Below are 24,639 nucleotides of genomic sequence, written 5' to 3'. Positions count from 1 at the left end.
TGGAGCGAACAACAAATTTCTAAGGCAGATGATCCACTGCCTTAGAAAGTGGATCTAAGGCAGTGGATCGTCTTCTTCTAAAGAAGAAGATGGTTGAAAGAATGACAAGGCTGCATTTTAATTGTTATAGATTCTACCAATGAACGCATTTCTGTGATAAACAAGGTTCTAAGGACAGGCTGGGGAACCAGAAACAGCGCCCTCTACGTATATAGAGATGTGAGTTGTTTTTTTTGTGTGTGTTTTTTACGAAAAAGAATGACTGTTATAAATAATTACTGGCCAGCAATAAATTGTCCAGTTTATTTCCAATTTTGGCAGATTTCAGAGATGGAGAAATTGTCTAAACTTCTTTTTAAAAGACAGACATAATTTGTCTGTCTGTCTACCACTTGATTTGTGTAATACGTAACTCGGGCTGTGAAAAAGCTAATAGTTTAGAAAGTACATTTCGTGAACCATTGCTATGAAACGCCTGTAACCTTAAGATTCCAATTTATGTACATTATAAGTGAATAACAAAAATAACTTCCACCATTTCACATAACGGGATATCGGCTTACAGACTTACGTTTTCTACGTACGGCTGCACCGCCCATGTTGTTACTATGGCAATTACGTCATCAACACCGGACCAAACACAGTGAAGGCGCGACTTAACACAGCCTTCAAAAGTCCTGTGTACACCGCTGCTTTCTCGGTGCTGAAGCATTAACCAGTATAGCTGGTGCTGCTGTCTCTGGTTCGCTGCTCTTATGACTCAGTCAGTTGTTGTTCAAGGTAAGCTGAACTCCTGAAAAACTGTGGTTTGGTTTGGTTTGGTTTGGTTTTCTGGGAAATTGCTTTAAATGGTTTCTTATATGTCGCCAATTTAATACATAACCTCGGAAGAACGGCTGCTAGCTAAGCTGAAATGTTCTCTTCCAGTCGGGCAGTGTGGAAACCAGGTCGGTTGCAGATTCTGGGATCTGGCTCTGCGCGAGCACGCACACGTCAACAAGGTAGGCGCGCACGTACGACCCGTTCAACTGCGCTTTCAGATTTACTTAAAAGCATCAGTAGAATACATATAAGCTTCTTACCTGATCTGTTTCTTGCAAGTTATAATACAAAAATATTTCTTTTACATCAAAAGTACCATAAATAATACCATATTCTTGTTGGATTTGTATTCTTGAATATGTGTTGAATTGAAGCATTAAATACATGGGAATATTCAACTATCACAGCACTCCTTCAGGAAAAAGCCATTCACCCAAAAGCAACATAAAAAGGCAGAATACAGTTATGAAATATGTTCAGGGACAAAGCCTTAGTGGTGTCACCTGTTGTAACAAAATGTGTTGGGGCATAATGACAGTGTGGGGTGGCAGCATCACCTTGTAGGAGGAGTGTTTTGCTGCAGGAAAGACTGGTTAACTTCACAAAATAGATGGCATCATAAGGAGAGAACAATGTGAATATATTAATGCAACATCTAAAGACCTAAGCCAGGAAGTTCAATGTCTGATCTTCCAAATGGATAGTGACCTTAAGCATACAGCCAAATTAGCTAGAGTTACTAGCGGTACACCGATTTGTTGTTAAGGAGATCAATCAATCTTATTTTGATATGAGACACTGTTCCACTTAACATTGAATCAAGAATAACACCGAATGTGTTCTGTCATCATTTTATTTAAGAGTCAAAGAAAAGAATGACGGTTGAGACTTTTGGCAAATCCAAGAGAAAAGAAAGAAGTAGATACATCGCTCTTTAATATCCACCAGTTATGTACTATGGGACTTCCATCAGCTTATAACAAAAGAGACAGTCTTTTCACATGCACATGTGACCTTGCACAGAGCAGTTCAGTAAGTTCACAACAAAAACAACTTCTCAGAAGTCTTCTGTTATCAGCTTCCGTTTGCCCAGTGAATAAACCAAAGTTTTGTCACCACAATGTCCAAATAGGATTTCTGGCAGTTCATTCCTGTTCCTAGGCCTGAGGGAACAGGTGTTCCTCTCAAGGTCTGTCTGGTTTGGAGTCGTATGGTTTTACCCTTTATCTGGAGTGTAGAATCAAGAAATTATTTCAATAGAACCTTTAACAACATGAAGTAGGCTAAAAGATTTTAAAAAGTAAAACATTAGTCCATGATTTAAAGAAATTTATGAACAGATGAGAGACAGTCGTTGACACCTATCAGTGTGGAAAGGGTTACAGTAACTTCCAAGGTGTTGGGTCTTCAGTGAACTACAGAGAGCCATTATCCACTAAAGGTGAAAACATGGAAGAGTGGTGAACCTTTCCAGAAGTGACTGGTCAACCAAAATTACTCTGAGTGTATCAGCATCTCATCCAAGAGGCCAAAAGAGACTGTGACTATCTGAATAACTATGAAGTCCAGATTTAAATGTCCAAAATTGGTAGTCTCTGCCAGCAGGGCCAATAATGGTCTCAGTCAGAGGATGGCGCCAGATATTCACCAGATCATCAACAGAAGAATATGAACATATTTAATAAGAACTGTAGTGAGGAGGGATCTGCTGTTTTCCATTGTGAGTCATTTATGGCTCTCGTTTTGGAAATGGCTTATAATAAAGGCTTCTATGTTATTGTTTGGACTCATTATTGGCTCCTATTAAAGCTAAAATGGTTGTCCTTTGTAACTTCCTGCATGTTTTGGATGTTTCTCTCCTTGTACACACCTACATCCAGGGAACATGTGGAGACAAACTGAAAAGATGAATAAATCTTAAATTTGGTTATGTTAATGCTAAGACTCCTAAACACTAGCAACACTGGGGGCGCAGTCAGATACAGTTATACTCTTGCATGAACATGCTGGCTCCAAAAGGCTTGGATGGTAAAATGTGATTCGTTTTACTAACACATGAAGAATGAGGAACCGTATGTTTTTTTTTTTTAATGGTTGTAGTTGTAACCTCTTATTGACTTAAACTTTTCTGAATGTAAGCACTATAAACAATTTCAATTAATCTCTTTATTTTCTCCTTATCAATGGATTGTTTTCACTACATGCAGAGATTTAGCCTTATTCATTTTCAGCAGCACTTCTTCTTCTCCCCAGAGAATGTGATTATTGCTCTAGATCAAACAATAATTAAATATAAATTTTGGTTTTAACCTTCTCTACGATGCCGCTTAAAGTATCTGAAGTAAAGGAAATTGCAGTGAACTGTTTTCACGTTATTCTGTTAGGTAAAAATACCTTGCATCATTAATAATTCATCCTTCATACCTTTCAGTTACAGTAACACTGTACCAGGAAACAAAACTGCTGCACCTTAATGAAGTATGCAGATCAGAGCAACAACCTAAACATCTGTCTAACTTTTTTTCAAAGAGAATCCTAGAAGTTGTTTGGCCCTAAAGCTCGTCCTAACATCTTGTGTTTTCCTCCTTCCTCAGAGAGGATTGTACGACGAGGCCCTCAGCAGCTTCTTCCGTAATGTGGATCCAAGGTAATTGCACCTTAATTCACAGAAAGGTGGAGACGGAATAGCTGTAGCTATTTTGATGTTTGACACATGTTTCCAGGAAAAGTGGTGGTGGAGCGTGTTATGTTGGAGGGAGGATCCAACACCTGAAGGCTAGAGTAAGTCCTGCCCCACCCAGGTAACAATGATGTTCCTAAAATGGCACAAAAAGAAAAGAAATCCCAAACAGCATTTTACAAGATTTAAGTATTATGACATGTTTTTCAATTAATTAAATTACTATAAGAAGTGGCCCCAACATGCTCAACAAAAAGTGGAAGACAGATTAGAGAAAAGGAGGCGTTTATAAATAATTCCAGTGAGTTTGTTACCTGGTGACAAACTCACCTGTGTAAAAGGACAGAACAGAAGAGAAACGACCTTTTTGTCCGTAAGTGGGGAATTTCAGGTCCAACAGCAGCAAAGTGGCAGGAAAGTTAAAGCATGTAGATTTACACAAAATAAAATTATAAAAACAAAAACTTGTTGTAGAGTATGGAAAAAAACACCATTATTAAAAATAGCTTACTCCATCCAATTGAAAGAAAGGTTCAGCTGAGAGGTTGAGTTAATAGAGTGCACAAAAAAGCACAATATTTATACGGATGTTTTTGTATGAAAGGTTTCTAGGTAGATTTCTTCATCTCAAGCCATCGAGGAACAGATATCACACTGGGGTATCCAGTCAGTCAAAGGATACATTATTCACAGGCAACCAGCTACAACACAAAACAGGTCCATAAAGATCATTTGAATGTATAGGTAACACTACAACCACATTCACCTAAAAAAAACTGCACACAATCATACACTGAAACACTGCTTTCAATGTTTGGGAGGCAAACTGAGGCACATTGATATGTGATGGGAGAAAGCTGGAATCAAACCCACAACTTTACAATTGCAAGACTACTGTACATCTGTCTGAAGCATTTCACACTAAAACAGTGCAAAAACTTTAGCAAGTTATGACAAATCAATAAGTGATAGATGTTTTGAAACAAAAATGTGGTAGCATGTTTTGCAGCCCTTTTGAAGTTCAATAACCAGTTAAATACATTGTTAAGCACTGTCCCATGATTAAAAAAAATTACCATCAAGCACCATTTAACAAGCGCCATCTGGTACTCTAAAAGTGTCAAAACAAGTGTGGGCTGAGTGTCTAATGCTGTAATTATTCTTTTATTTGTACTGTAGAAGAAGTTGTTCAGGCCTGGCAGCTTTTCCAGAGAGACCACTGGTGAGAGGCTAGAAATAATGGACCAATGGCTCTAGACCAGTGGTCCCCAAACTACGGTCCGCGGGCCAGATGCGGCCCGCCTCCACATTTGGTCCGGCCCCCTGAACAATACCAGAGTATTTTCATATATGTGCATTTTTATTTGATAAGTTGGACTTTTGCAATAAAATGTTCCTTAGTAATGAACTTTATTTATTATTAACTATTAGTTAGTAACTATTTTATACATGCATATAATTGACCCTATCCCTTTTTTCTTATGTGGAGAACCCAGTGTTATTTGGTTATTATTTATTTCATAAATAGTGTTATTTACTGACTTTTGTTCTCTGAAGAATCCAGAAAAGGTTATTTGATTGTGCTTTCTGAAAAACAATAAATTTTTATGTTTAGCACTCTTACAATCGTCACACTTTTTCTGTTACAAACTGACCCCGGCCCCCCATCAGAGAAGGGACAAGTTATGTGGCCCTCACAGGAGAAAGTTTGGGGACCCCTGCTCTAGACTTTATTCAGTTATTTTGCATAAGGGGATGGCAAATTTAATTGAAAGAAACATTTAATTTAATTTATGATTTTGTGCCATTTTCATACATTTTTAAGTTTTATACATAAGCCATTTACCTCACATATGGTCTGTAGGGCAAGTAGGGAACAAAACTAACTTTTTATTAGTTTTCTCAATGCTGTCATATGAAACCCATTATCTCCCTACTTTAGGTTTCCTGTAAGTTATAGTAGAACTTTTGCTGATGCACTGAAAATAATCAACCAACTCCCGCTTTTTATTTTGCAAGAACACATGTATCAAAAGAAAACACCTCTTTATGTAACTTAGATGATCTTGGAGATATATTTGTGTGTTATTTTTAATAGCTTGAGAGTTCTCAAGGATAGAAACAGTCTGTCTGCTTTAGGAAGACTGTGACAAAACTTTTACTCTCTTGCTTGTGTAGTCCTCTAGCTATTCTGACGGCTCTTTGAAGAAAATTCCATAATGAAGTACAACAACATTTAATGTCCTTTTTCAATAAATAATTTTTTTTATTGAACAGAATCAACTTATTATTTATGACTAAGCACATTAATTTGAGTCATTATTATAATAACACAACCAAGTCGTTTAGTTCTTACTGTACCAGATGTTCCTGTCAAGCAGGGTCTTTTTTAGCTTTCATCTTCTAACGATAGCAGTATGCCTCAAACTATCACATGTTGTCATTTTCTGCTGTTCATATTAATCGTGTCACTCATGGAGCTCCACTATTGGGGGTTTTGCTGCCATTAGGACCATAATAAGTTGTATGCTTTTTTGGTTAGCATATCTTATACAATGCATACTTAAAAGCTTATAATTCTATGTATGCATTGAATCTTTAATACTTGTTTGGTATTGGTGCTCACTGGACAGCTAGCCATGTGTAACTTCAGATCCATCTTTTCAGAACAGAAATGAGTTATGTCTCATCTCTCAATATGTTGGAAGAGACTCATCAGTCAGTTCAAATGAATGAAGAGCAAATATGTAATGTTTCAAGAAGATCTTCCCTGTTCTTGTTTCATTACAGATGTAGTTAGTTGAAGTTGTTTCCTCCTTTGTATTCAGTTGCTTTTGGCCACAGACCACAGGCTCCAAGTTGGGTTCAAACCCTCACTACAGCTCCTGACTTGCAAGGTTCTGATCTTTGAGCTAGTTTTATCTTTCATTGCAAAGTGCACCTATCACCATTGAATTATTGTTCCATTTTTAGAATAAGTTACTCATGGAAAGTGTCTTGATCTCATTCATTGCAGTGTTCTTTGGTAGAATTGCAATTTAGCCTACTCCTTTTGGTGAAAGGGAACTCCACTCATGGGTTGTACCCTGATGTTTCACTGCACTCATGGTGTCTCTATTCTTCTCTTGACAGAAGATTTTCTATAAATGTCTCCAACAGTCAGACCATTCAGAGAAAATGCCTTATTGTTTTGTCCATTCTGTTAATTTCTTGTGAATTTTGCCCCGTCCTTCATGTTTTTGTTAGGCGGAAGGCTGCTTTGTCTTCTTTTCAATGAACTGTTGCAATTATTCCTAATTACCTAACAATGTTGGCACGCTTATGTCACGCCATGTCAGCACCCACTGTACTGGGCATGTTTTAAAACAAAAATATATTATTCTAACTGTTTACACTATTTATAGTTAGGATAATAAAATTATTTATAGCTTGCAACTTCTGTATGCGACTTTGCAGCATCGGCTGTAGATGTTAGAGGTGTTGTTTGTAGGATGGCTTCTCTTCTTCTGACATTGCCTCCTGTTCAGCTTGCTGCACTTCTGATGACTTCAGCCACATGTTCATTTTTCCTTTGCAACATGGTTTTCACATGTGATTTTTATATGTGAAATTTATGGGATTTTCGTGTAAGGGTGACCAAACAGCTGGAGAATAGGCCTGAAACCATAGATTGAATTAATCACGATAAATTGATTTATTGAAATCAAATTTACTAAGAGTCATTAAATGGAGCATGCAGACTCAGAAAAAGGCAATTTGCTAAAACAAAAATATCCTGAGAAGTGATGATGCTAAAATGGTTCAAAAATATCCAAGTACAATACAATATTTTTATTATTTAAAAATGTGTAAATTTTTTGTGTTTAATATGATTCTAAGATTGTACATTACAGCCCTTAGTGGTTGAATGAAAAACTTACAGAATCTACCAATTTTTATCTGATTAATCATCAGAATGACATATAAAATGTTGGTTAGTTGTAACCTCTATTTTTTTTGTCTTGCCCGGTTCTGAAAAGTTACATATAAAACAACCACCACATATTTCATTCTGGCTAAAGATATCACAAACAACCACACTGTGGATTTTCAATTATTTTGGTTTCACATTTTTACATTTGGCTTTATAAAACAGGAAGACATGGTTGTTTTATTTTTCAATTGTGCTTTGAAATGTAAAAACCAAGAAACTCTAAAGCCTACAGCCATTAAAATCCAACACTAAACCATTTTAGTTTACATTTTGTGAAGGAGGAAGTTACGCTCGGGGTCTTCTTCAGAGGTTTTCTGTTTCCTTCAGTGGTTCTTGGTGTAGCACCACCACAGGCGAGAGGAGGAACAGGTTTTTCAAAGGGTTTGGTTTATTTGAGACAATGCAGTGTGAAAGCAAACCACAGCAGCTGAAAACACAAGAACATTGGAATCTTGGTCATCAATCAATTAATCAATCAAGTTTTTTTTGTATAGCATATTTTAGCGACGAGGCAGTTCAACATGCTTAACATTATAAAAATACAAAGTCACAGAACACAGTCAACAATTGAAGCATTACATTTTGTCAAGTGCCACTGATACATATCAGAATGTTTAAAAATGTTAATAATGTTTCAAAAGCAACTCTAAGCAGGTGATTTTTTTTTTAGTCTAGATTTAAAGGAACTCAGTGTTTTGACTGTTTTGCAGTTTTCTGAAAGTTTGTTCCAGACTTGTGGTGTGTAGAAGCTGAATGCTGCTTCTCAATGTTTGGTTCTGGTTCTGGGGAGTCTACTGGACAATAAGTATCAGTTAAAACTTAGCTATGAGTTGCCTGCAGTGACTGAAGGAAAGTGCCCGTGTGTGATAGTATTAAGGCGTCCACATTCTCAGAGATTTGCCACATTCTCAGGCGGTCTTGATCGACATGGAGGAGGGCGTGGTCCACGGGATCCTGCAGGGCCCACTGAGGGAAGTGTTTGACAGCGCTCAGCTCCTCACGGACGTTTCGGGTTCAGGCAACAACTGGTGAGAGACAGACACGCCACAGGAGTTCCGTCAGGGTGGAGCAACTGTGGCGCACCATCATTCTTATCATGCTAAAGCTATTTTACAACCACTCACACATTCTGTTACGACACACTGATTTCTCAAGGCGCTGTGCTCAGGGGTAGTTTGGTGGTTGTTGTTTTGGTTCAAGGAAGTGAAACATTTTGCTAAAACAGAATTTTATGATACTTTTTGAAAGGACAACTACATTATAACACCAAACTAATCTGTAATTTCATTTTACAAACCATCGTCTATATCCGTTTATCCTTGCAGGGTCATGTAGGGGCTGGTGTCTATCTTCAGGGTGAAAGGGTAGTATACCCTGGAGAGGTCGTCAGTCCATCACAGGGCAACACAGAAACACTTAAGACCGACAATACACACACGCACACACACTGTAAGTCTTTCTATCTTCACAGGGACTTTGCATTGAGTTCCATTGGTTTTTCATTCATTTCTACAGCCTACCCTGACTCCGATTTTTACCCTCAACATAGCCATTGCTAGTACACACATAACCCTAAGTCTGACATGAACTCAATTCACACCTTAATCCTAAACCTGACCCCTAACCAAAAAAAAAACCCTCTTAGGGGACCTTTTGTAGTCCCCAAGTAGTATTTGTTAACAAAATGGTCCTTACCCTGGATGAAATACAAGGCCACACACATTCTGTTACTTGTAGTAAAAGACTAAAGTGATTCAATTATGGAACGTGTGAAAATGTTCTCTGCATGTGTTCTGCCGCGTGACAGTTACTGTTAAAAACAAAAGAAAAGATGCACTTGAACCAGAGCTGCTAGTGACTCACTGAGAAAAGAATTTGAGGCATATTAAAGGGGAGTTCCCACAAGACACCCAAAACCTCTTTAATGTCTTATTCTTCTAGAACAATTGGCCTGTTTAACCTGTAGCTGTACACTGGGAAGAAGCTCATCCTGTAATCTTAATCTCTGTATCTCGTGTCAAAGCGCACGCTAATATCTTGGCTGTCATTCATTCCGCTTCCAGGGGGCAGGCTCGAGAAAATCCGGTGAAAACAATTATGAAAAGTGTAACACTCAGTGTCACATAATCTCCTTAACACAGCAACAGTTTCACTGCCTTGGAAAAACAATTTACATTTCACATTTTGTCAGGTTTTTATTAGGAACGCACCTATCTGAAAATTTTGGCCAATACTAATGTCTGTTGTTAATTTTGCTCTTATGTCTGATAACCAATATTTAATTGTTTCGTGTATATTTCCCTGCCCACTGCTTACACTGCTTCTCAGCTCCTGTTAAATCCTCTGCAATTCTGTGCTGAAGCATGAACTCTGCCACATGCCCAAACAAAACAAAATGTAAATTCAACTGTTTTTATCTTCACATCATCTTCTAATGTTATCCCCTCATCCAAAACATACCTGGAGTGTTGCCTTGATTTTTTTCATGTTTGAGAAATACTTAGATCTCCATGGCAACTATTCAGCTGTGCAAAACTCCTGGGTGGACCTACCCATGCCTTTGAGGGGCAACTCCTCCTCAGAACTGTTGCTTCCAATCTTATGAACTTCTGCCTCACAGAGCAGCCCAGCCCTTAGCCTCCCCCACCCAGCTCCTTCAGACTAGCCAGCAGCAATGAGCAAACATATGGTGGAAATGCACATCTACTGTGCTCATTATAGGAGCTACTTCTCAGTGTAATGCTGGTAAAAATGTTGTTAAAGGGTCAAGAGAGGAGTGACGTTCTGATGACTTCCTGAAAGAGAAGTTTCAGAGGTTTTGAAGAGACAAATGCCCAATTTCAAGGTGTCAAATTAGGAAGTCTAATGTCTTTTGAGTCATATTTGATATGTACAGCAATTTATAATAACTGAAGTTAACTTAGTTACTTGATAATGTTATAAAATGGCACCATGTGCCTGGAAAACACATGGTGTACTGCCCCTTTAAATACAAAAATGGCACATCTGAATTCATACTGAACTCAAACTACATACAGGTGTTTGTTAATTAGGTGACTTCTGGAGGTAATCGACAACTTTGGATTTTATTTCAAGGTGTCAGACATGTATTTGCAAAAAAAAAGTAAAGAATGTATTGTATTCCATTTACTATTTCTTATTAATCAATAACCATTGGTCCCATTATATTAATCTTTATCCACTCAGGGCTGTTGGAAACCTGACGTACGGCTCGGCCTACAGGGATTCCATAGTGAACAAACTGAGAAAGGCAGCCGAACACTGTGACTGTCTCCAGTGCTTCTTCCTCATTCACTCAATGGGAGGAGGTAAGCCACACACACACTCTGACCCCCTGTTGTACAAATGAGTTAATTTACTGTTCAGAGGATCTCCATGTGTTCCTACCTTCCCTGCATTTCTTAGCTTTTCTTGGCTGATGCCTGTTTGTAGTTTTCTTTGACCTCTGACCTATCTATTCCTATGTTTATTTTCATTTCTGCATCAAAACATTCAGATGAAACTTGATATTTACACACCTTGTATATCAAGACGGTGTTTCTTTTTGTCTTTTCATTTCAGTTAGGTAGCCAGCCAGTGTGACCGAAAACACAACGCGATACTGGTCAAATTTAGAGGAAACACAAGACATAGATGAATTAAGCAGCTGCTTAAGGCTCAGACCTTCAGGGGCCCCATAAATGCTAACATTTTAACACGGACCAAAGATGTAGAATTTTAGCTTTTTTTTAAAAATTGAGAATGACAATGCTGTTAATTTTACATAATATCCAAATTTGGAAAAGAAACACATTTCAAATATGACCTTCTACAACCCATGCAGGTTTATGTCTCTTCCAGACTGCTTATGTTCCATGTCATATTCCCTCAGACCAACTAGTGACCCCAACTTACTACATTTTAAGCACACCTGTACACAGAATCAGTGTCTTCCATTGCAACTTCTCCACCCAACATGTGCCGGACCAAAGAGCTGCCTGCATATCAGGGACATGGTGGTCGATCTGCATGTGGCTGTAACTGACTACAAGATTACTAGCAAGACTCTTGGAGAGACGGTGGCAACTGTGCTTTTAAGCATTCACAAATGAAAGAAATACTGTTTATGCTCTGTCTGGAGCTCCATGCAGGATCTTGCCTCATGGGTGGATCATGTGAAAGTTGCAGGCCAAATAAGCCCACAACCAGTTGTTAAGGATCTTTAAGTTTGAGGCAAGAACATCATTACACTGTATTGGAATAAATAGTCCCTGGTAAAAATGACATTTCTACAGACTTGTCCTTATTCATTGACCTTATAACTGCACGGAGGCAGTATTACTACATACATTGTGTTAAATTTAATCCGTTTTCTGAATGTGTATGAAATGTCTCTATTAATATTAAGCTTAAACATCTTAATGATTCAGAGAAGATTTGGGAGAAATTTCTGACATTTTTGTCATCAACTCCAAGAAACTGAAAGGATGTCATAGTGTTTCTGTAACGAAAAGTGGGTCAGAATCCCAGAGACCTCTGCAAACCAGGTGAAACATCTTCACAATGTAGTCTACAACAAAACCTTTAAAACAGTGACTTTTATGTATTGTTTCATATTATGATTACATTAAACTGAAACTGCTAGAAAATTACAGATGGTTAACTTCTTTGTGAGCAAAACCAGCAGGAGATTGAATTGTTTTTTGCAATGTAATTAATAAGATGCATGCAATACTTTGTCAGAATACTTACATTCTATTGTAAAAGTTATTTTAGCAGTTTTGGTGCATTAATGTCTCAGCTTTACAAATTCTTGGACAGTTTGGATCTGATTTCAGTCAGAGTGCATTTCCTGCAGAAATCCTTATTTAGTGAATCCATCATTAAGTCACTTATAAACAACTGCAGAAAAACTGAAGACCAAATTTTTTGGCATATTCTACTTCAATTTCCAAGTATTTCATATCAACTAAATAAAAGCTTCAGGGTTTGGACCTAGTCCTGTGTGTCTTCCTCTGATGAAGTAAGAACAGTGGCTTCACAAACAGTAAAAATATATCTAACCGAGATGGCACTCCAACCTGGATAGAAGTTTTTAGTCTTTGGAAACCTTTTTTTGTACTCCTGTCAGTGACTGAAGGATGTTCCCACAGTTTCCTTTGTGCCTGTAAACTGCAGTAACTTTGACTCTGACTTTAAGGTACAGGGTCCGGTCTGGGGACCAGAGTGCTCAGCCTGCTGGAGGAGGAGTTTCCTGATGTTTGTCGCATTGTCACTGCCATGTATCCATCAGCAGAAGATGATGTCATCACTTCTCCCTATAACAGTGTCCTTGCTATGAGAGAGCTGACAGAGCATGCAGATTGTGTCCTGCCTGTTGAAAACCAGGTTTCACTTTTCTTCTTTCAGAAACTCACAGGTTACATATAAAACAAAACCCTGATTATTTTTTTTTCTTTTATGTTTTCCATTGCTTTTTTCTATTACAGTCTCTGGTGGACATCGTGAACAAGATCAGTCTCATGTCTCATAATGCAAAACCTGGATGTGTGCTAAAGAAAGAAAGCACAGTCACCTCTGGACAGGGGGGGGTCAGTCCAACAGAGAGGCCATTTGATGCCATGAATAACATAGTAGCTAACCTGCTGCTCAACATCACCAGGTATGAAGCTGCATTTAATTAATGAACATTTGGGGTTTAATCAACTTCTAAGAATACAGTTTAATGTCCCATAGACATTTAGCATAAAACGGATTATATACTGGAGATGTTATTTTTGATTTATGCTAAATGATTGTGGTTGACTTACTGAAACATCCTTTCTTTTTACAATGGTTGTATCAAACCAACTTGTAAAGTATTCAAGCTGAAAACAAACATGTTCATCTAAATTCTATTTAATCGACATTTGTTTTGCAACTAGTGATAAAAACATTTTCATATCACCCAAGATCAACTGTTATAGTTCGCAAATAAAAGTACGTTTTTGACACACTAAAAAGGAAACATAATATCTATTTATTCAAACTATGAACAAACTTGAGTTATCCAAAATTAATGGAAACTGTCATGACTGATTTTTTTTTGTGCAACTGCTTGTGCTTTTAATTTGAGCAGGAATGTCATTTACCTTAAACAGATTTGTTTGGATTGTTTCAATGAGATGAATGTTTATTATTCCTAATGTAATTTCCAGTGGAATTGGTGAAGGTTGGTTTATATTTCATATGTTAAAGTTGTTGAAATTGGGGGATTGGTGACTCACAATGGTTTCTTTTTGATTTCAGTTCTTCACGTTTTGAGGGTTCTCTCAACATGGATTTGAATGAGATCGCCATGAATCTGGTCCCCTTCCCTCGTTTACATTACCTAGTGCCCAGCCTCACGCCCCTGTACACACTGGCGGATGTCAACATTCCTACTAGAAGGTCTGCTTTCATACTGTCAGGGCAGATATTTTTACTTCCCACCCACTGAGCTCTGGGAGTTGAGCTCACATTAAGTCCTCACTGATGGCATCCATAGTGTTTATCTAGAACATGAAAAGGTAGCAGCAAGCTCAGCAACAGATGCTTCCCTCCCTGCGTTATGAAAGATAACTACAGTTAGAGTTAATATTCCAATAGACAATGGCTTGCAAAATCTTCATAACCCAAGAGGGCTGGATGCAAACGAAAGCCAAAGTTCAGGTTTTATTTGTGAAAAAAAAAACAAAAAAACCTTCAGAACTATATATTTAAAATTACGTACTACTTTGTTTGATGTGTCTGGTGAGTCCAACCAAGACTATTGGCTGCCTGAACGAAAGGTTTTCATTTTAGTAACGATGTCGGACACAGTGGAAGATAAAGCTGCAGAGGAGTTACGTTTTAAACAGAAGGTACAAAAATTAAAAGCTTGAAAGCAGGTGAGTTGCAAGGCTTTTGTCTTTTACATACCCTTGCATTTTAAATTATCTTGTAAAATGACTTTGTTTAGTAAACTGAAAAGATTTCCAGCTCCACTCTAAATTTGATTTAATGGTTTCAGCATATATAAATTAAAAGATTTTAAATTGTTTAACATTTATATGTAAGATTTCAAGGAGCTGGCAAGTTTACTTTGTAAAAGTTCAAAGAACAATATTCATAGTTAAATTGTTTTTTTTTACCATAGCAACAATCTGATGCTGTGAGTTTAATCTTTGAGTTTGAGTTATGTTTGCCCACAAATACAATTTAGTAAACTGCAATTATAACTTATTGCTTTTTAGGTTGGCCAATTAAACTACTCCCCTTCTGCCAGATTTCACTAAATCTAACACAGAAGCTGTTAGAGTTGCTGATGTTTTTAGCAGCAAGAGGGGCCCCTAAGTCAGATTCTGCTCCAGGCTTCATACAGCCATGGACCGGCGCTACATGATGAGTTAAAGCTGCTGCACTGCGCAGAGATGCGCAACAAAGGAGAGATTTAATTTAATGCTGCTAATGTGGCTTTAGTAGCTCTTCCATTTTGAGTTTTTTACAAGGGGACACAAAAACTAATTTGGTTTGGTCCAGTTTATGGGACGAGTTTCTGAGATCTCCGCGAAGCCGCACACATTAACTCTAAGTGGACAAAGCATTTGATATGGTTTGATGCTTCGTGTAACCGGAAAAATAATAATAAAATAATATAAAACCAGCGTGATGCGTGACTACGAAGAGAGCGGGAAAGCTCCTCACCGGGTTGAACCTGAATGATGAGGTTAGCCTGGTTCGTTAACCACTAACGCACTGACCAACCGGGGACACAGTACAAAATTCTTTTTTCACAAATATAAATCATTCTCACCGCTCGCTTAACGCACCTTTGAAAGCGCGACTACAAGTTATTCCTGTGGTTCACATAGAGCTACGCAACCAGAGCTAACACGGTGGGTTTTAAACTCTTACCTTGATCAGAAACTCTGGAAAGAATCATAATTCCTCACAGTGGGTTGATGTAAATATCCATACAGGTCAGCCTGTGTCCAGTTTGAGTGAAAGGAGGCGCGCGATCTGTGCTGAGGTAAACTTCAGACATCCAACTGCTGGAGCGCGCGAGGCAACGCGCAGAAGCGCCAGCGGTGTGATTGATCCGGCTTTAAATGCATAAACTACAAACATATCTTTTAGGAATAAATCTGTTCGCCAATGAAACGCTCAGCGCAACAGAGACGCTTGCAATCCGGCTTAAAAAAAAAAAGAAAGCGATTTTTTTTTTCCATCCATCCATTCTCTTACGCTTATCTGGGGTCGGGTCGCGGGGGTAGCAGCTTCAGAAGGGAGGCCCAGACTTCTCTCTCCCCAGCCACTTGTTCCAGCTCCTCCGAGGGAATCCCAAGCCGTTCGCAGGCCTGCCGAGAGACATAATCCCTCCAGAGTGTCCTGGGTCTTCCCCGGGGCCTCCTCCCGGTGGGACATGCCCGGAACACCTCACCAGGGAGGCGTCCAGGAGGCATCCTGACCAGATGCCCAAGCCTCAACTGGCTCCTCTCCACGTGAAGGAGCAGTGGCTCTACTCTGAGTCTCTCCCGGATGACTGAGCTTCTCACCCAATCTCTAAGGGAGAGCCCAGACACCCTACGGAGAAAACCCGTAGAGTGTCCCAATTTTTTTTATTTTTTTTTTATTTTCTTGAAAACATAAACAAGAAAGGCTTAGCCTGGCAGTGAGGCTCGTATAGCATGGCGGGCGCCAGGCCTATAATATACTGGGGAAACCCTGTGTATCAAATATGACTTAAAAGAGAATTACTTCCTAATTTAATTCTCTGTCTCTTTAAAACATTCTGCTCTTTCTGAAACTCCGCCTTCAGGAAGTCATTACAACATAGCTAGTCTATTAACCCTTTAACAACATTTTTACTGGTGTTGCTCTGAGAACTAGCTTCTATAATGAGCTCAGCAGACAGTTCTAAGTTCTAACAAGTGTTTGCTAATTTCTGCTGACTAGTCTGAAGGTGCTGAGTGGGGGAATCGCGGGGTCAGTCTGCTTTGTGAGGCAGAAGCTTGGTAACATGGAATCTGCAGCTTTGCAGAGGAGCTTCATCTCAAAGGTGGAGCTAGGTGTTTTGCACAGTTGCGTGGTTGCTATGGAGATTAAAGGATTTCTGAAACATGCATGAAAGAATCAAGGCAACTGTACAAAAGACTGTTAATTATTTGTTTTTCAGCCCTCTAGTTTAGGTTTTCTTCAAGGTGTTTTAGATGTAGTATTTTATTTCAGCCACTGGGTGGCTTCACGTTCATATTTGTTACATCTTGCTTATGGATCCGAGTATTGAGTGGTGTTCTCAAGGTCGACTTCGTTTAGTACCTCTTTTTATTGTGTGCGTCCATTGAATGTAAGTAATACTGTTGTTGATTTAGTTCGGTTTCGTAAATGTCTAAGAGTTGTATTTGTACTTTGTCCCGTTGAATATTATGGTCGTTTGGTGTGGTTTACTTGTATTGTTGAGAGCTAGAAGTTAGCCGTTTAGCATTAAGCTATGGGCTCTTTGCACCTGCCGCACTGACGTCACAACCGCATGCGCATATGCAGCTCTCTTTTTTCCGCTTTGAGTTACCATGACAGCTAGAAAAGACAAAGTCTTATTTCAGACGCAAATAAAACAATACTGTGAATATTGCTGTCTTCCTAATATAATGGGCTTTTAAGCTTTTCATGGATTTCCAAGCGGTCCTGAATTAAGAAGACGGTGGCTTGTAAATATTCATCACTACCAGTTAAAGCTAACACTGCACAGCAAAGTTTACAGGCTTCACTTCACTCCGGATCAACTTCTTCAGCCTAAAGCAGAAGGTTAAGGAGCCTCCTTTGTTATTTCCATGGAATCACTTCTGTATTCAGCCTGAAAGAGAGTTTATGGGAACCAGAGAGCAGACCAGAGCCAGACAGCCGAGCTACTGACCCGCCTGTACACACTGCTGTAAACACCGTCCTGCTTCACAAGAAGCATGCTAAACTAATAAAGCGAAGTAACATGGAGACCTTAAGGAACACGGCCATATTTTTCTAAAAGCAACAACTCTGAACCTGAACAGTCAGCTGAACTAGAACTCCGACACCAGAGCTGCTTTACTGTTAAACTATGGGCTCCTTGTTCCTCAGGCTTCAGAAGCAAAAAGCCTGAACCTAAAATCCCCGTTACTTGGTCTCTGACACCAACAACAATAAACCACGTAATATACTTGAAAACAAGGTAAAAACATTGTCCGCTAGAATGGATGAAAAATGTTTAGATACTTAAATAGCACATTTTTACAAGAAAAATGTCTAGCATAAGCTAAAGCTAATGTTAGCCACAAAGTTTAAAGAAAGTAAAACTCACTATAACGAGGCGAACATTTTAAAACCTTTCTCCAGCTTATTGTCGGGGCTTCGGATCGATGTTCATCATTAATCGTTATCTTGGACAAGCCCTGCAGACGCCCAGTGTAAAGAGCCTTTTTCAATAGATCGGAAAAGATTGAGCCGCTTTGCCCCAAAGGCGGAAGCTGAGGTGCAAAGAGCCCATTAAGCTCGGTTAATTAGTTGCAGCTGTTATTTGTGTTACCATTTCCAATTGAAATGCCTTATTTCTCTTGTATGTTTTATGGTGTGACACTATTATTAGCAGGGTTTATTATTATCATTTATGTATAATTATTATTTACATTCTCATAGTCAGACATTAACCAGTTATTAGTCTATAGTAATCCTTAAACACATTTATTCATTTGTGGACATTTGGTTTATTGGTGAAAGGATTTACAGGCAAATTCTCATAATTTGTATTTGTTTCTCTTTATAGGAAACCACACACACACACACACACACACCCCAACACACGCCCACCACACGTGCCTTTATATGTATGGCTGAACCTCAAGAGCTAATTAAAAGCAAGTAAAGCTCAATTCTGGACTCGGACATTCTCTTCTTTCACTAACTCACCTGAACATATATATCAGCTGTTCTAACCCTGGAGTGATTGTTTATCCATAACCAAACCAGCTTCAGTCTTCATTACAGCAACACTCCTGGTATGTTTTTGATGAAGGAATAACATGATGACATGATGTAAAGCTCAAAAAAGTATATTTTACATAATACTGCCCCTTTAATAAATAACGTTATAGAAAACCTTCCTAGTTTAACAAGACTTCACTCAGCGTCTCTTAAAGACATTTACAGTATCTAAAGAAAAGAGGCTTTAAAAATGAGTTTGTTGTTACATGGACTGACCTTTCCTAAAAACATTTTTCAGATAATCTGTATATTTTCCCTCTTGTACTCCAGATTGGATCAGATGTTCAGCGACGCCTTCAGTAAGGAGCACCAGCTGATCCGGGCCGACCCAAAGCACAGCCTCTACTTGGCCTGTGCTCTGATGGTCCGGGGCAACGTGCAGGTGTCTGACCTCCGCAGGAACATCGAGAGGTCAGAATATCAGACCTCACTCCTCCCTCTCCCCTCCATTTCCTCACCAAAACAGGCCAGGAGTTTCTTCACCCTCCCTTAGAAACTCCACCATGACCCCCATGTGTTCCTATAATACCCCCATTCAGCAGCGGCAGCACCGACTCATGACTGCCTCCCTTCTGCTGCCCTGAGCTCGTTTTCCTGACAAATCGAAGCACAGACTGGTGTCAGAGCACATATCTGTGTGAAGTTTCTATTAAAAAGAGTTGAGAGGGAAGGGAGAGGTCAGGTGTTGGCATACAAGAAGGTTCCTGCTTGGAATCTCAGCAGGGGTCTGTCTCTGGGATGTGTGTGTTCTCCTTGTTCCCATGCCAAGTATTTTTGGTCTAGTTTCTAGTGCAAATATCTTAGTGCACCTGATATAGGAGCTTGTTTCAAGTCCATATGTCCTTCACTAGCTCCATTGACAGAATGTTTCTTTTATCAAGGGAAATATCTCTTCTTATAAGTGAAATAATCTGCTTATGGTACTCTTTTTTATATTAATATTAAGGAATTATTTAATTAAAACAGGCTCCTATTGCTGAAAAGATACTTGCAAGTTAGTTTTGTCTTATTTTGAGTCTACTGATATATTTGCACCAGAAACTAGACAAAAAATACTTTGTAAGATTTTGTGTTTTTGCAGTTTGCTCCCTCCGCTGTGCAATGATACACATACTGAGTTTGTCAGCAATGCTTAAAAAACATTTGTTGACTTGTGTAGATGTGGGTGCAGAGTATCCTGTACTATAGCCCAGAGGTCCATTCAAAGAGCCACTTTTATCTCCGCTGCTACAAAATAAAACTCTCCTAGCCTGGCAAAACAAAAACAATTTTATAAATTTGTACTATGTAAAATATTTTATTTTGAAAGCCAACAAAATTAACTGAAATTGATTCTTATTTTAAAACAAACTGAATTCTCTTTTCCAAAAGGAAAAAGACTATTTTATTGGATGAGCCTTTTCTGTTGAAGTAAATGAAGAGGGATGTGGATCATAGTTTGAAGCTAGTTACTTTTAAAAGCCTGTTGTAGATATTATATGTAGACTTTATATACAGAAATTCTCTGAAAGCAGCTATTTCTTAGATTGATTAATAATTAACAGCCTTTTATTGTTCAAGTGTCCCCAGCTGATACTAGCTGGTGAATTAATCAGGCTGTCTGCACTAGTACCAGTCCTACAATCACCTGCTTCATATCTCTGCTAATTCACCCTGAGGGTGGATCACCTAGTCTTCAGTGAAATTACCACAGAGCCCAGATCTTTATCTCCACCACCAGAGCAAGTTTGAACAGGTGTGGTTTGTTTGGAAGGGTTATTCTCTCTCTGCCTCTGCTTAGGTCTGCAGGATTGTTCCTGAATTAAATAATATTTAGTGAAACTAAATGACTGAAGCCCGACTCAAACTTGAATGATTCCACACAGCAGCGACCAACCTGGCCTAGTTAAACCGCAAACCGATTTTTAAGAAGAGTGAACTGAAATTCCTCCATGAAGATCTGAGCGGCTGATTAAAGTTGAGGAGAAAGGGCCAATTAAAGCTGCTGCTGCTGCTGCTTACAGGTGGTTCTACCAGTTCCTCACTCTGTGCTGCTCTTGGTGTTTCTCCAAAATGGAAAAGCTGAGATTAAATAATGTCAGTGTGTGATTTGTTGTCTGCGTTTGCATACTGTTGTTTGAATAGTCTTTGAGATGCCCAATCACATTATGGGGTTCTGATGCAGATTCATTTTGACACATTAATAGAATAAATAGCTATAAAGTACACCGTTTGCAGCTTTCTGGTCTTTTATAAGCCTGACCTGCAGATTAGATTTTTAGTTTTGGTCTGGAAAGTCGCTAAATAGTTGGCAACAGTAGAGTGATTACTGTTAACCATGCCTGTGCAGACCTGACCTGGTGGGTTGGTCTGTCAGTCAAACCTTTCTCATAACAGCGCAAAGAGGATTGTGTCTGATTTTTAGAACCTTTTTAGATAAGATCAGTGGATAAGCTCAGGTTCACATGTAGGCACTAACCAATCACCGATCTGCTAAGATCAAGTAATTTGGGGCTGATTTGTGGGTGCAGCCCTACTAAAGGCTTTCCTCTTCAGCCTTCGCCCAAGTAAATTACAAGCCTGTTGAAACTCAGACTCAGCTGTCCACACTTCATAAATATTCCACACACTCTTACATTGGTTTTGCTTCTCAAACTTAACAATGCATGTGCACCTTCACTATCACACCTTTTCCTTCCACTCAGTTTTCCATTAATGTGCTTGGAGACAGCACTGTGTCAATACACGCTGCATTTAAAGTGCATTATTAATCCCAAAGGGAAGTTAAATCATGATCAATTTTTGGCTTACCACTCTGTGGGTAGAACTGCTGAGTCAGCGGTCTACCTCGTGATTGTGTAGATCAAAACACAAATGTATTTTTGTATTGCTCCAAATTAATATTTTAAATTTCTGAAAAACTGAATTTTGGTTTTGGTAACTTTTTGCCAATATCAATGACATTAACTAATGAATATTATTACTCATTGTTGCAATATTCATAGGACTGTTTAGAGTGCAATAATTTTTAGCCAATATATTCCAAGTGTTATGAATTAGCTTTTTATTGCATGCTAACATAATATTTAACCGCTTTGACAGAGTCTTGCAACAGCAACTTTAGCCCACAAAAGGCTAAAGGTCACAGAGTGATGGAACTTATATCATCATTGCAATATGTACCAGAATTAGCACCATGGTAAGATTTTCTAAATAGTAATATTTACTTTTTGTCAGAAACAAGCCAGATTTGCCTAGCAGGTAAGTCAACAACTGCATAAAAACTTCTACATCTACAGCATTTTAAATGTTGAAATTCTGGTGAAATTTATGTCCTTCACATTATCTTAAAACCTGTAAAAAGTTATTACTCAATAACTTCATTAATAAAACATTTTTGGATATTGTCATGTGACTTTTAGATATGAATATACAACTATTAAACTCGGCAATTAGAGTTTAAATTAATTTCCAGTTTTTGATGAAAAGTGAATCGTCCTCAGTCTGATCACCCATGTGCTCACATGACAAAAAGCAGATCTTCTCATTTTCAAATGAGTCAGTCAAATTTTTTAGATCTAAACCTCAACAGAAAACAAGATTGCTCCTCCACTGATAGGAATACTTATTGACCGCTGCATATCTGCAGAACTGTGACAACATTGTCTGTTGTTATGGAAACCATGTCATCTGATCACGACTGTCATGTCAACACTTCCTTTCAGTCATAACTCAAAAATCTCACCTGTTATCTGGACTCCACTGTGGTTGGCAGTCTGGAGAAGGTGAAGCTGGCTTCTAGTTGTTCCTGCTGTCACGGCAACTGCTTTTCCAGTACACCACTACCACTACTGGCCTGGTTTGTCCAGAAACCTTTTTTCAAAGCTAAACCATCCAACCCCTGGTCTTCACTGGGTCAAGCTTCTCTTAACCTCTAAAGAAGAGGTATCTGTGAAGCTGTTAGCAAGTTCATCCATCTGCTAACATGGTTCTATAGAACCTGTTTCGACTGGACAGGTTCTGTGTCTGAAACACAGAACCTGTCCAGATTCTGTGTTCACTACTAGTACTACTTACATTGCGACTCTTTTTCAATGCTGCAATGCTAAAAGATTTTTTCACTTCCAATACCGATACCAATAACCTGAGATTTAGTATCGGCTGATAACAAGCCGATACTGAAAAATAGCTGAATTGACTTAAAATGTGTCTTTTTTTTAAACACAGACATAAATGTACTGAATTACACATTTATGTGATAACTCTGCACCAGTACAGCACACTGACATACAGCAACAGCTTCATCAGCTTGGTCAACATGTTAAAACAACATGAGTTTCTTCAGTCAGTGCAAGTAGAATAACAGCCAATGGAAAATAAATAATAAAGAAACTGAAACTGACTAAAACAAATAAAATAATAAAGCATAGAATTAGACTGAATAGATCTGCCCTTACGGATCGGTCACATTGTCACAATACCTGATCTAGATTTTTTTCAATATCGGGAACGATACAGATATCGGATTGGTGCATTTTTAATTTCACTAATATTAAAACTGTGAACAGTCTGCATTTTTGAATCTTGATCTGTACATTCCAGGTATTTGTCAGTTTTTTTTTTTGCTTTATTAACCGACTGCTTTAAGCGAACCATGTGAGCATCAGAGCTGCAGTGGTCATCTTCTGTGTGTCTGTTCTCAGGCTGAGACCATCGCTGCCCTTCGTGTCGTGGAATCAGGAGGGCTGGAAGACGGGCCTGTGCTCCGTCCCCCCTGTAGGACACACCCACTCCCTGCTGGCGCTGGCCAACAACACCTGTGTGAAGCCCACCTTCATGGAGCTGAGAGAGCGCTTCACAAAGCTCTACAAGAAGAAGGTGATTATTGCATAAACCTTTATCGTTACACCTGTCATAGAAATGAATGTTACATTTATTTTAGGCTTTTATTCATTTATCAGTGAAATTCTGTCTAGATAGGTACAGTATGCAACTTTAATGTACAAGACATTTAAGGTTGATATGGTTTGCATCAAATCCACACTGCGTCCAACATAAACAAAGACTTTAAGACTGACAGCCCACATCTAGAAGCTATGTGTATTCTGGAGGGAATGTTTTCCAGTCAAGCAAAATAAAGACTGATCTATTTGACTCCTCCAAGCTCACATTGTGTCATGGAAACCGAAGTGAAGCTTCAGACCTAGAAACATCCAAGAAAGCAGAAAGATCTCGAACTCACCAATCGGTTTTCAGCTGTAATGTGCAGCTGATGAAGTCACGAGGTGACTCCAGTGTAGACACAGATAGTGTCTCCATGCAGATTGAACAATGAGCTTCAGCCACTTCTGCTTCTGGAGGTTTGATGTCCTTCATTGTGAGACACTTTTAAAAATTTTTATTTTATTTTCGTGGTTCCATTGAATTTATTTTCGTAATTCCAACTTGCACAATTTTAAGGTCAGTGGAAATGCAGTTTGAGCCAAGCATGGCAGAGGCAGCATGGTTCTTCTGTTTTGCTGAAAGCAGCACTGATTTCCTGTTCAACATCAGGATCTAATATGCGTTCCTTTGAACCTGCTCTTTTCCCCTAACATCCTTGTTTTGTTTTTGTTTTTTGTCTCTGCCTGTGTGTGTAGGCTCACTTACACCACTATCTGCACATAGATGGCATGGAGCAGAGCGCCTTCTCTGAGTCGCTGTCCTCTCTCAGTGCACTGATTGAGGAGTATCATCATCTGGACGCCACAAAAGCCCGACTCATACCGGACGCACCCAGACTCTCCATCGCCAGATGAAGATCCACTCGGACATTTCACAAAATCCTTCCCAATAACAACACACGCACCTTTTGTAATTTTGATATATTTAATTTATGATGTGAATAAAGTGAAATTTTCTGTTGGACTTAAAAAGAACATGTGAGGTTGAGTGTGACTTGGTCAGTATTGGCAGCGTTTTAAGGATCTGTGACTCCTATTAGCTAATCTGAACGGGTCCACAGCTGGATGTGAGGAAGGATCTCCTGATGTTCTGGTCTGAATGGATAGAAAATATCATTTTTAATTCTCTCTTTTTTTACTTTGGATTTTGCTTAAAACTACATTTCTGTGCTTATGTTTCTTCATTTTAATATTTTGCTTGTTTTTTGGGGGGTTTTAAAAATAAAATC

At 38.8% G+C, this 24,639-nt stretch overlaps 1 protein-coding gene across 1 annotated transcript; it reads left to right on the top strand.

Annotated features, from left to right (window-relative positions):
- Positions 1 to 643: 643 nt before the first annotated feature.
- tube1 (tubulin epsilon 1) lies at positions 644 to 24,580 on the top strand. Its single transcript, XM_005806041.2, has 12 exons — positions 644 to 780; positions 928 to 1,001; positions 3,417 to 3,469; positions 3,546 to 3,603; positions 8,388 to 8,503; positions 10,683 to 10,804; positions 12,676 to 12,863; positions 12,965 to 13,137; positions 13,764 to 13,904; positions 18,759 to 18,899; positions 23,171 to 23,345; positions 24,107 to 24,580. Exons 1-12 carry the CDS (start codon positions 756 to 758, stop codon positions 24,263 to 24,265), a joined length of 1,425 nt encoding a protein of 474 aa, XP_005806098.1. The 5' UTR covers positions 644 to 755; the 3' UTR covers positions 24,266 to 24,580.
- The last annotated feature ends 59 nt before the right edge of the window (positions 24,581 to 24,639 follow it).

This window comes from Xiphophorus maculatus, chromosome 15, assembly GCF_002775205.1.
Source record: "Xiphophorus maculatus strain JP 163 A chromosome 15, X_maculatus-5.0-male, whole genome shotgun sequence".
NCBI classification, from domain to species: domain Eukaryota; kingdom Metazoa; phylum Chordata; class Actinopteri; order Cyprinodontiformes; family Poeciliidae; genus Xiphophorus; species Xiphophorus maculatus.
This window is presented reverse-complemented; position numbering and strand designations above follow the sequence as displayed.